Below are 12,729 nucleotides of genomic sequence, written 5' to 3'. Positions count from 1 at the left end.
AGTGAGGTTTAATGTCTTTTTTTTTTAAGTGCTTTCATGTTATTTCAATTCATATTTACCTTTGACTTTTAAGTCTCCCTTTCTGCAGTAAACTACCAGTGTTTGTCATTCCATGTTGTTAATTAATCCTATCCAGAGTCATGTTTGACCTCAATCTTCTCCAAATTCACTTTGCATTAAGAGGCTCTTCTTCTCTCCTGAGGCATGCCCTAGCCCTAGTTTCCTGGTCACTGCTGTTGCCATCATTCTTTGTTTTGTTAGTTATTAATCAGATGAATAAACCCTTATTAGGTTGTCTTTTTTTGATATCTCTTTGAAGAATGCTGAAATATTTTCTGTTATTCCTGTCTTTCATTTATATACGTAGGAAATGTAGCTTCCAAGATTATTTTGACTTTTAATATGATTTGTTCTTCTTTTAATAGCTTTTTTCCCCCTTTTCTATTTTTAATATCTTCACATTTTAAATTACTTTGACATTTAGTGCTTGTTTGCAGTTTTACAAACATGTTGTCTCTGCTATTATGTTTCTCCAGGAAGCTGGCTTACAATATTTATCTATCCACATATTTCAACATTTTTTCCCCAAATTCATTCCCTCATCACCCACAACACTTTGTTCTTAGAGTGTTGTGCCTGAGCTAATATATAGCATCAACATCTTTTCCTCCAAATTCTTCTTCTGGGTTTATTTTCTGTCATTTAAAAAGCCAGGTAGCAAATACTGGCTAAACTAGTGAGAAGACTGAAGTGCAGTTTATTAATATTTTAATTCCTGCAAACGTAGCAGAGTTATTGGCAAGCTAAACACATTTGTAGATCCTTGACCAACATTTTCCTATTTTATAGGTTTTGGTTTACCCTAAATTATTAACAGTATTATATTCTTATCAACACATTCCTTACCAATGCCAATGTGTAAATAATCCCTCAGAAGTGCATAGCAAAAGTTAAAATTCTAGGATTCTTCATGTTTGGCTCAGTTCCACACATACTGAGGCAAAACTTCACTTAAGTCGAAGATGATTTTCTGCAAGTCTAGAAAATCAAGAAACATCATTTGAGAGAGGTGAAGGAGGACAAATGTAGATTTTTCTGGTGATAAAGTGTCTGTCAGGAAATTGGTTTCTTCATCTGGAAACCACTGTAAACCTCAGATAGCTGCTATTCCAAAAACTGGCACTGAAACAGTACCTTCCCAAATGATTTTGGATGTTGATATTTTGGGGAGCAAGGAACAGGAAAAGGAGGCCCTTTGAGCAATAGGATCATTTGCTGTGCATGTTGTGGATAACTGGAGTTAAATCCATTGCGATTAAAGGTCAAACGAGCAGCTCTTCCACAGTCAAGATCTGCACTTCTAAGGAATAATCTGCTTAAGCACAGGCATGATGGTCAGTACTTGTAGCTGTGATAATGACTAATTAATATAATGATACTTGTATTAACTGCAGAGTCAGTCAGAAGGTTAATGGGATAATGAGCCTACGTTGATCACAAAGATCTAATGTGAACGTTCAATGAAAACAATGTAATTAGATTTTAAGTTCTTTCTTGGTTTCCATTTACGAACAGCTATATATTTTTAGAAAAAAAATCACATAGTTTAGGCTAGTAGGCAATTATTTTAATATATCTATCTATACATATATATAAAAATATGTTTTATTTTTAGGATTAAAATCTTTAATTTTTTTTTGTTTGTTTTGAATTATCTGGCCCAGTAGTAAAGAATAATGAGCTTCCCTTGGAGCATTAAAAATCCAGTTAATGAGCACTGTAAAAGATTAGTTTATAGCGAAAAAATCAGTCTACTCTTATACAAATAATATGGTAAAGTAAATATTTTAAGCAATACTATAAATTGATATTTATCACTTTTTCATATAAACTATAGAAAGAAGAAAATAAAAAAATTGTGATGGGGAAGGAGTAACTCATAACATAGTCTTAATTATTAGTATTTACATAATACTTAAAAATTTCAATGTGTACAATTTTGAGATTATATGACTCTGAGACTATATGACTAAATAAATTTTAGTCTGTCAGCTTGATCTTTATTTTTCTTCTAATGTATCAGTGATACTTAAATAACGTTAGCAGTTTTGGTACCTTAAGGTAAAGAAAGGAGAGCCCAGTCCATTGACCAGATGTAAATTGGGAATTTATAGTGTCTGAAGAATTGTTTGCCAGCTTTGTTTTTCCAAAGTATCTAAGTTTAATAGAAAAATTATTATATACAGCAATAGAAGAACCTAGTCCACTATAGATATTACCTGTTCCTTTTTTAAACATGTATATTCTTTCAGGATTCAAGACAGCTTGAATATTTTCTCCCTTCCTTTCCCCCATCAGATCTGACTGAAATAATACTCAAGAGGTTTTATAGCATATGTAAGAGGTATTGAATAGGAACATATCCACCATATATGAAACCAACAGTCTCACATCACTTTTTGGATTGAAAGTAGGGGATAGAGAATTCACTCTATTATGTGTTATATATTACTCTGCTTGATACAAACATGCAGTGTCTCCCCTCCCTTTTTAACCTCTGTAATGATCTCTCCCTTGTAAAGTAACCTCCTTTAGATTAAGATGTTAGAACATGTCTCTTTGAAACTCAGTGTCAACAATCATATTAATTGTGTACTTAAAATTTTATTTCTGATGGTATTTATGATCAGCTACACATCCTCCCCCCCCCAAAAAAAAGATTATTCAAATGAACCCCAAAGACTTTACATTGAACTTGTCATATCTAATTAACTTTTTAGACTGAGCCCACAACTGCACTTGTATTTCAGTTGCCTGCATGCCTCTGTTGCAGTTTTTTCTCACTGGAATATTACAAATAGGCTTCAGGGTAATGTGAAATAAAATTTAGAATGCAAAACAAAGGTTGAAAAACACTTCTAGTTGTGTATGCAACCTATCAGACACAGAATTGTTGAGTAAGGAGGAAAATGGCAGCAAATTAAAGGAAAGATTGGGCAAGAAAGAAACCCTACTGTCATGCAAGAATGTCTGTGCCTGGGAAAACAGTGCTAAAGGGAACAGGATCTGCTGTAGAAAAAAGGGGGAGTAAAAGAAGACATCCTTTCACTTCAGCAGGTCCTCTCTTCACTTTCACATCTCCTGACAACCCTTGAGTAGTAAATTTAAAGACAATTATATTTTTTCATGCAGGCTGAGATTTTATTTCTTAGTTTAAGAAGTACTTGATTTTAGTCATAGTATTTCCTAAAACTTTCTTAACAGTAATTTTACATCAAAAGTACTGCATGCCATTTGCCCAAATAAAAGTAATATATATTTTTTTCTATTCAATTAAAATTCTTTGAAATTGGACTGTTAAAAAAATTCTCTTCACACATGCTCAGTAGAAGTCTGTCAAGGTGTGGTAGTTAAATACCCATAAGGTTTGATGTGCAGTGAGAATATTCACTGACACAAAAGAGACAAGAAATATCCTGGCATATGTAGTCAGAATGCAATTAATTGGAATGCTTTGCTATTGGTCCTAAAAGTTGTGTTTCTGACAAGCTGGAGAGTTCAGTGATGGCAATCCTGTCTCTAAGGAAATGGAGCTCCTTGCTTTTCCAGAGACAAGATGGAAGCATAAGCCATTTGGCTTTGCTGCAGTGGGAAATCTACACCACCAGGTAGGCTACCTAAAGGACTTTCTTGTGTCAAGAAATGCTGAACAGGCAGACATGAAAATTGGATTTTACGAAGTGAGGCAGAGGGAGACTGGGAGCTGAGGTGCCAAAAATTGTTCAGAGCACTGAATGTGCAGTCAAGTGGGGCTCAGTCTGAAGAACACAGCTGGGAAGGCGAGTTCTCAGCATGGAGCACACAGATACTATGCAAGAGGAGATAGAATAGGGAAGAAATGGACGGGAAATAGGTGTGGGAATGTCAGGCTTGAGATGAAAAATTAAGATCCACTTGTATGAAAGCAAAGTCCTTTCCAGAAAATCAATAGAAACCTTAAATCTCTGAGTTTTATGTGTTCTTCGTCTCAGCTGGTAGTCTAAGAAACTAAAAGCTATATTATCTAATTTTTAACCTACTTCCATGTTATTTATTACATTTTTGCAATTTGCATATTGGAGTTATGTCAAAAAGACCATCCTCTCTAACTGGGTTTAAAATATCCCTGAAACCTACTGATTTTTGCATCCTCTCTGAAATAAAGTACATTTGCGTATTTTTTGGAATATAAAAATGTAAGGCATTTGCATGATCTAATGGGCAGCATGCTGAGATATTTCTTGTAAATAGTTGTATAGGATTTAAAAATATTTTATCTTATGCTGAAATAGACACAGTTAATTTTTGATCTTGTTATCTTCTTCCACTGTCAACTGATACTTCATCCTCTATCCAGCTGTGTTTTGTGACACAGCCTAAGTATTCCACATTTTTAGAGCTGCATTAAACAAAACTTTAGCAAATAGGAAATACACTTCTTTAACCGTATTACAATTAATATTTTTTTATTGTTAGAAACAACCTCAAGCAAGTTCTCTCTATAAATAATTAAAGATAAGATAAATAATTATTAATCTAAAAAAGTAACATAGCAGGATTTTTAAATCTTGCTGAACCTTTGATTACCAATAGAAAAAAATTCACTGTGATGTCATATGTCTTCTCTCTGCCATTATTGATGTGTGGTATGTAGAAGATTTTTAAATGGTAAGCAGCACTTTTTCAAACCTTGGAAAGGCGATGTCAGCAATTCTTATATTTTGTTAATAAAGAAACTCAAAAGACTAGTCTTATACATAGGATCACAGAAGCTGCTGAGTTGGAAGGGACCCATGAGGATCATTGAGTCAATCTCCTGGATCTGCACACACCCCAACCATCCTACTATGTGCTGGAGAGCATTGTCCAAACACTTGATGAACTTTGTCAGGCTTGGTACTGTGACCACTTCCCTGGGAGCTGTTCCAGTGCCCAACCACCCTCTGGGTGAAGAGCTTTTTCCTGATATCCAGCTTAAACCAACCCTGACACAGTTTCATGCCACTCCCTCAGGTCCTGCCACTGGTCACCACAGAGAAGAGATCAATGCCTTCCTCTCCTTTTTCCTTCACGAGGAAGCTGCAGGCTGCAGTGAGGTCTTCCTTCAGTCTCCTCCAGGCTGAAAAGATCGAGTACCCTCAGCCACTCCTCATAGGGTTTCACCTCAAAACACTTCATGATCCTTGTGGTCCTTCTTTGGACATTCTCAATGTCTTTTTTATCCTGTGGCACCCAAAACTGCCACCAGCACTCAAGGTGAGGCTGCCCCAGTGCTGAGCAGAGCAGGACAATCCCCTCCCTTGCCTGGCTGGCAGTGCTGTGCCTGATGCACCCCACATTGGCCCTCCTGGCTGCCAGGGCACAGCTGACTCATGTTCAACTTGCCATCAACCTGGACCCCCAGGTCCCTTTCCACAGCGCTGCTCTCCAGCCTCTCATTCCCCAGTTTATACACACAACCAGGTTGCCCTATCCCAGGTGCAGAATCTGGCATTTTCCCTTGCTAAACTTCATACAGCTGGTGATTTCCCTGCTCTTTCATTTGTTGAAGTGTCTCTGCAGGGCCTCTCTCCCCTCAAGGGAGTTGACAGTTCCTCCCAATTTGATGTCCTCAACAAAGTTACTTAGTACTCATTCAAGTCCTGTGTCTGAGTTGTTAATGAAGATGTTGAAGAGAACTGGGATGCGTATGGAGCTCTGTGGATCCCTACTAGTGACTGGATCCCAGCCTGATGTTAACCCATGCACTGTAACTCTTTGTTCCTGACCTGTGAACCAGTTGTTCACCCATCGTGTAACACAGGTATCCAGCTGTGTATACGTTTTGTCCGGAAGATACATATCTTGTTCAACATCTTCATTAATTATCAGAATGATGGGGCAGAGTTCTACCTTCAGCAGTTTTGTAGACACCAAACTGGGAGGAGTGGCTGATAGACCACGGAGTCATGTTACAATTCTTAGGGAGTTTGACAGGAGAAATGGAGAAATGAACCAGCAGGAATTTAGGAAATTCAACAAGAAATGCAGAGTCCTGCACCCAGGGAGGAGCAACCTCCATGCATCAGAATATACTGGGGACCACCTAGTGGAAAGCATTTGGCAAAAAAGGACTTCAGATGGAAATCAGGTTGAACATAAGCTAGTAATGTGTGCATGTGGTAAAGAAGAAAAGTTGTATTGTGGGTACAGGTATGAAAAAGCACAAACCTGAACAGGTTTTATGCTGAATGGATTGTTGGTGTTGGTGTTTTGGAAAGAGGAAAAAGGTGGAGATGAAATGTTAAACTTTGTGAAACAGGACAATTACAATCTCTGTACAACATATCATGACTTACTGATTGTACATTGTTCATAATTTGTAAGGAAATCTAAGGAAAAAGAAAAATCTTATTACTCAACCACAAACTATTGAACAAGAATTGAGGCTGTTTTCACTGATACCGCAGGCAGTGAAAAGTTGTTTTTCTCACAGAGTATTTTTTCTGCTTCATAAATTTTCTGAGACAGAATTCCGCATTGAATATCTCTGAATATCTGACTAATACTGCATCTGTGTGTTGTTATGTATAGCTGCAGGGGTCTTTTGAATTGTTTATAATTATTTTTCTTAAAATGAAGACAATGTTCATCACTAAATTATAATTATTTTCTCTATTCAGTTCCACCAGTTATCCGAGTCTATCCAGAGAGCCAGGCAAGGGAGCCAGGTGTGACAGCTAGCCTTCGGTGCCACGCTGAAGGTATTCCCAACCCACAGCTTGGTTGGCTGAAGAATGGAATTGATATCACTCCAAAGTTGTCCAAACAGCTAACTCTTCAAGGTAAAGAGGCCTATTTATTGTTTTCTACAGATTGCTAGTGCTGTATTCGTGCACCATTTCCATACTGGCTGCCCTTCCATAGTTTAACCAAGGGTTGAAGTCTAAGCTAAAACATTTTAAAAGATGTGATGTCTTCCAGTTACTCCCTAAGACACATATCTTCTCTCCTTTCTCTTTGTTAGAATAATGATTTTACTTAATGGCAGGATTACCAGCAATTCCAATATACTCTTCTCTATTTGAAAATGTGCAGTATCTGAGTGGAGCAGGCAGCCCAAGACCAAGTCCCAATCAAAAAAGAATCTTAATGATATTTGTGGACCTCAGGGTAGAACGGACTGGAGGAGAAATACCTGAAATGGATGTGCTGTTTTCTGAGGGGTATCAGCAGAGCTCTGGGGGAGTGCAAAGACATTGCACAAGCTCATAAACCCTGCCTCTGCCCCCCAGAAAACCCCAAACCCCTCAAACCCCAAAAGCCTGAAAACAAAAAAAATCACAAAAAACCTAGCCATAACTGAAGACTTACTATTAATCAACAGTTAATCTTCTATGAATCTTTATGGCTCAGCAAAATCAGTGGCCCTGTCCAGCATAAAATCTCCATGCTTCTCCAGTCCTTCTGGTGATTTTTGATCAGCCATAGGAAAAAAAAATCTCCTGCTGCTAGTGTTCCCTTCAAAACTTTCTCTCACTCATCAACAAAACTGGGATGTGTGGTTAGGATAGGACAGCACTTAGCCTGCACTGTAAGAAGCAGTGGGACAATCATGGCAAGTACTTCTTTGAAGATTTACTTTCCCTGAAGGTGTCACAGACCACTATTCTTTCATGGACAACTCTCCTGGATATTTGTGAACAATTGCCTTGCAGAAACACTTTTCGCTCTGAGTAGAAAGCAATGAACTCCTGTTCCATAGCAGCATTCTCTTAATTTCTCCCATAGGGATTTGAGGGAATTTTTTCCCTTCCTCTCTGTTCCATACATTTATGATAAATAAATTAAAAGGGTTCTTCTCTAAGCAAAATACATTTAATTCAATTGTCTAGCATGTAATTATTTGAAATAAAATTTTGAAAATCTCATTACATTTTCTCGGAGATTTTTCTGAGTTAAACTATCTATGGACTAACTTCAAGCTAGAAGGGTGTTACACTATAACAATGCCCCTTCTAGTCCATGCTTTAGCATACCTACAAAGGTGCTTTTTGTATCACTCCTACAGCTGAACATGTATACTATACTTAAAATTCAGTGAATCATTTTTCACGCCATTGTTTACATCACATTATTTAAAAGACCTTTGCCTGTGAAACCTGGACTGTTTGTTGGCATTCCTACAAAAGCTGACATTTCAGTTCCTGAAGAGGTTTCCATAAGCTTCTACATTGATGTAGGTAAAAAATTTTAATGCATCTGTTTTTCTGTTGTTACACTGGAATCACAAAAAAGGAAAACTAACTAAGTGCCTCTGGTTAGGAGTGACAAATGATTTTATTAAAATTATTATTTACATTGAAAGTTTGGCTTGTTATGTTATGTGGATTATTTTTTGTAAATCAAATGATGATGTCAAGGGACCAAGTGCAACATAATAAAAACCTAATATTACCCTATTTAAAAAAAGAGATCATAGTAATTTAAATATATATAAAACCTCAGATTGATATTTGGCTCTGAAGTGCAAAATCAGCTGAGGCACCCTGGATATCTGTGAGATGAAATAGTGCATATAATTCACTAGCCAGCTGAATGCCTTTGGACTAATTTGGCATGCCTTCAAGTTATAAACTCAGGAATGAAAATGGTTTAATTAGTATAAGCAGAGAAACCCTTCTGAATTTATAATCTGAAAGCACTAGCATGTCTGCATGCTGATTTTTTCCTCTCCTTTCAGCAAATGGCAGTGAGGTTCACATTAGCAATGTGCGCTATGAAGATACAGGAGCGTACACTTGCATTGCAAAGAATGAAGCAGGAGTGGATGAAGATATTTCTTCTCTCTTTGTAGAAGATTCTGCTCGAAAGACTCGTAAGTATTGTGAGAAGTATAAAAATACATGTTGCCCACACTGAAACATTTAGTCAGTATTAAAACTATGAAACATTATCTAAATTAAAATGAGTTTGTGTAGATAGCTGATTTAAAAAAATAAAAGTTAAAAAATGGTTTCCAAGAGTCACTGAAGGCAGTGCCTAATCTGCAGTATATTTAGAAATAAAATGAAATCTCTCATTCATTCTGTGAATCAGCATTTTTTACATTGCTGTTACATTTTTGATAATTTCTTCATGATAGGATGTGTTCCATATGAAGGGAATGTGGAGGGAAAAAGGTACCAGACATCTATATATGGCAAAGTGTTAGTGTGGTTTCCAATGGTTGAGGGGGTGTGGGAGACCTTTCCTTCATGTTCCTGAGATATACCAGAGTCAAAATTAGTCAAAATTGGCCCTCATGACGTGAGAATTCTCACAAGACTTGATCTCACCTGCTGAAGAGCCCAGCATGTCCAGAGCAGTTCCAGCCTGCCCATGGTCTTGTGCCTGGATGACAGTGTTTCCTCAGGAATGTGGAGCAACAATGAACATATTCACCTGCTGTGATGGGAGCTGAATGTGCCAAGGAAACCACTACTAAAAAGTGGCTTTCTTTAAATCGTAGTGGGATTTATAAATGCTGTTTATCTATTGTCCAACTTGGTATTTCTTTCCTCTTACCTCACTTTCCTCTGCTCACAAAAATCCATTCCTGAGTTTATACTTCACCCAATTTTTTGTTTGTTTTGGTTTTGTTTGTTCTTTTGAATTTGTTACTTTAATGAATACTACATATTTATTAGAAATATATCTAGTAAAATAATAATTCTCTTTTTAGCGAGTGTGATTGCATTAACTTAAAACTTTCCTGATTATTTAAAAGCTTATTCAGCAGAGCCAAGTACTTGACAGGATACCAGAGGCAGAATTAGTAGCACTGCAACTCTGCCTGACATTTCCAGGCCACAGGATACTGGGTTACATATAGGTTTACTATGCTTTAAATGTTTGAGAGGAAATCTTCCATGCAGGAAAATATAATAATCTAAATGCTGATATCTTTACTTAGCTGCTTTTAGTAACACTAATTATAATTGTCTTTTCAAAAGTCTTAACATGGGGCTTTGTAAGCGTCTTGAAAATTACTGCTCGAACATTTCTGAGAAAGCACCTGGGGATAAATAAGTTATTTGATCATTCTGAGTTTCTGTTAATCTGGCAGTGTGAAGCTGGGTCAATAGCTTGGCCACTTCCACTTGCCTTTTCCATTGTGTGAAAAGTGTTGTGAATATTGCCAAATTTCAAGACCCTGATGAATTCTAGTTTATATATGTTCAGTTAAAACTTGTTTGGCCTAAACACAAAATATTATAGCCAACCATCTAGTTTCCAAGTGTTTCAGTTAAGTAATTTTATCTTCTGAAGACAAGATCTGCTGTGAATATGTACGGATTTCCACAACAACGCAAAATGCTTTTTTAAGGACTTGTAATGTGATGTAACAATTTTAAGCCTGCTACCGTCTCAGGATTTGTAAAGTCACATGCTGTGCAATGAACACTGCTTGTAACAAATGCTTTAATATCTAGCAGTATGTCATTAGAATGACCATTGGTGTCATGAAAGATGTAAATGAAGACTGAATATAAACCAAATTATTTCTAAGACAATTAATACAAAAGATATAGTCATCTTCCTTCCTATGAAAGTAAATTGCTCTGCAAGTTCTATGTTGTATGTTGAAGGGAAACATTTTGCCATTATGTACCTTGGTGTCTAAACATGATTTCCTAAGCCTTGGTCCTTGTGTAAATACTCATATAACCCATAGCTGCATAATTATACCATTCAGATTTAGGTGTAGCAGATATTTACGTGTTAAACTCCAATTTGATCAGACACCCATTGTGATACATGCAAGAAGACTAAGTACATACAAATAAAAAAGTAGGGACTCTCAAGATCATTGTCACACTACATGAATAAATTACTTTAACAGGTACAAATTTTCATAGACGCAGTTTAAAAAACTGCTACTGTTTAAAAAAAAATTCCTTTGCAGGGAGTTGCTGCCTGATATTAGAGAGCTGATATTACAAATGGAAGGGCCTCATTATTAACTCTTTTCTGCTTGTTTTTATATTTCCCCCAAAACTCTTGCTCATGCATAAAATAAGGGATTATTAGGAAATAAAAGTACGTAGGTAAAACTACTTGGATAGAATCGTGGGCTTTTTTTTTACCCCACCCACACAGATTGAGTACAATGCTAGAGCTACTTTAATTACAAGCCTGCTGATTAGGTCACAAGTTAGATTTTACAGATATTCCCTAGTGAATGTACTTATGATTCCATATGATTTGATAGAAACTATTTTTGTCATTGATGACATTTTTATAAATTATTTTGCTTTTATCCTCCTTTAAGAGAATAAAGCAGACACATTTACTTTTAATTTTTTTTTTTGGTTCCTTACTAGTGAGCTCTGTTTTGGAAATGTTAGGATAGTGTTTTGAATAAAATAAAATCAAATTATCACTAGCTTGTCAGTTAATCTGGGCTTTTCTCCTTTGTGATGTCACATAAGATAAAAATCAAAGAAAAATAAAAGCGTTTCTGAACATTGAGTTGATTTGCTATTGAGAGTTTAGTGAGAACTTTACAGTTGAGTTCTAAAATATAAAGTACAATTTGCACTGCCTTGAGCATGACAGTAATTTCAAAAGCCACATAAGAAATACAGAACATGATTCCATTACCAGTGCATGTATTTTATTTCCTGGAAAGTTTAATAGTCAAAGTAAATGTTCACTAGTTCTGTGTGTATCTGATCCATTGTTTATGTGCATGTGAAAACTTTCGGGGTTTAATGTTACTTTGCACAATAAACTATCTTTTTTTTCCCTGTGGAATCTTGCATTCAGTACATCCCAAATTTATGGAAAACTCAGTTCAGTGTTTCAAGAAAAAAATAATATCTGGGGCAGACAGGGCATGGCCAGTTCATTTCTCTGTAAATGGGTAATTTAAACAGCTCCTAAGAGAAAATATCATGGTAGCTGGTACCTCTGACTAAATTAAAATCAGTGTCATTATGAATAAGTAAACTGTTAAATAATAAGCAAACCTTTCCCTCACCTGTCTGTCTAAAAATGCTATCAGATTGCTAGGTTTTCAAAATTTGCAGGGTTGTTACAGATGCATGTAATGTACATGTCTGCATTATAAAGAAAGGAAATGAAGTGAATGGCAAAGCTATACTGAATTGTGGGAAATGTGATGCTAGTAGGAAAAATAAAATTATACAATGTGGAGGTTGATCTGAGGGTGCTAGGGCTTTGTTTATTTTAAAGTTTCCAGTTTCAGAAATTTGAAATCTAGTTACCAAGAAAAGTCAATATACTTTGATGATAATGGTCCATCATCATGGTGGCAATCTAGATTGAAGTGAATGGAAAATACTCTGAAAATGCTTTGTGATTTGGATCTGCTCAGTAAATGCCAGCACTGAACAGAGAACCATTTTTCTGTCTCATATAGTTTATTTTGAATAGTGGGTGATGGTCTCAAGAATAGTTTGGCCTCTTCTTAGCACATCAGCTTTTTTCAATGTGCATTAAAAATAAGACTTCTGAAAATATACTTTCATTTTAACATTCTCTTAGGTGAGAGAAATGAAATTATCTTCCTTAAAATGTCTTAGCCATGCCCATTGCCAATTAACTCATTCTGTAGCTGAAATTTTATTTATTGATTTGCTATTGTGTCCCAGCACATGGATCCTTTTTGCTAGATTTGTGAAGTTATAATGGAAAGTTTTAGTT

The 12,729-nt window shown here is 36.1% G+C and overlaps 1 protein-coding gene across 4 annotated transcripts in view; it reads left to right on the top strand.

Moving 5' to 3' along the window:
• The window catches only part of FSTL5 (follistatin like 5), a 266,722-nt gene that overhangs the window by 198,027 nt on the left and 55,966 nt on the right, over window positions 1–12,729 (top strand). For all 4 annotated transcript variants that reach the window (XM_085058614.1, XM_085058613.1, XM_085058611.1 and 1 more), the window contains exons 9-10: window positions 6,702–6,863; window positions 8,762–8,896. In XM_085058614.1, the coding sequence (XP_084914740.1) occupies window positions 6,702–6,863; window positions 8,762–8,896 (297 nt within the window). The remainder of the gene's footprint in view (window positions 1–6,701; window positions 6,864–8,761; window positions 8,897–12,729) is intronic.

This window comes from Lichenostomus cassidix, chromosome 4, assembly GCF_008360975.1.
Source record: "Lichenostomus cassidix isolate B80296 chromosome 4, HeHo_3.0, whole genome shotgun sequence".
NCBI lineage: Eukaryota > Metazoa > Chordata > Aves > Passeriformes > Meliphagidae > Lichenostomus > Lichenostomus cassidix.
The sequence above is the reverse complement of the archived record's forward strand: the minus strand, read 5'-3'. Positions and strand labels throughout refer to the sequence as shown.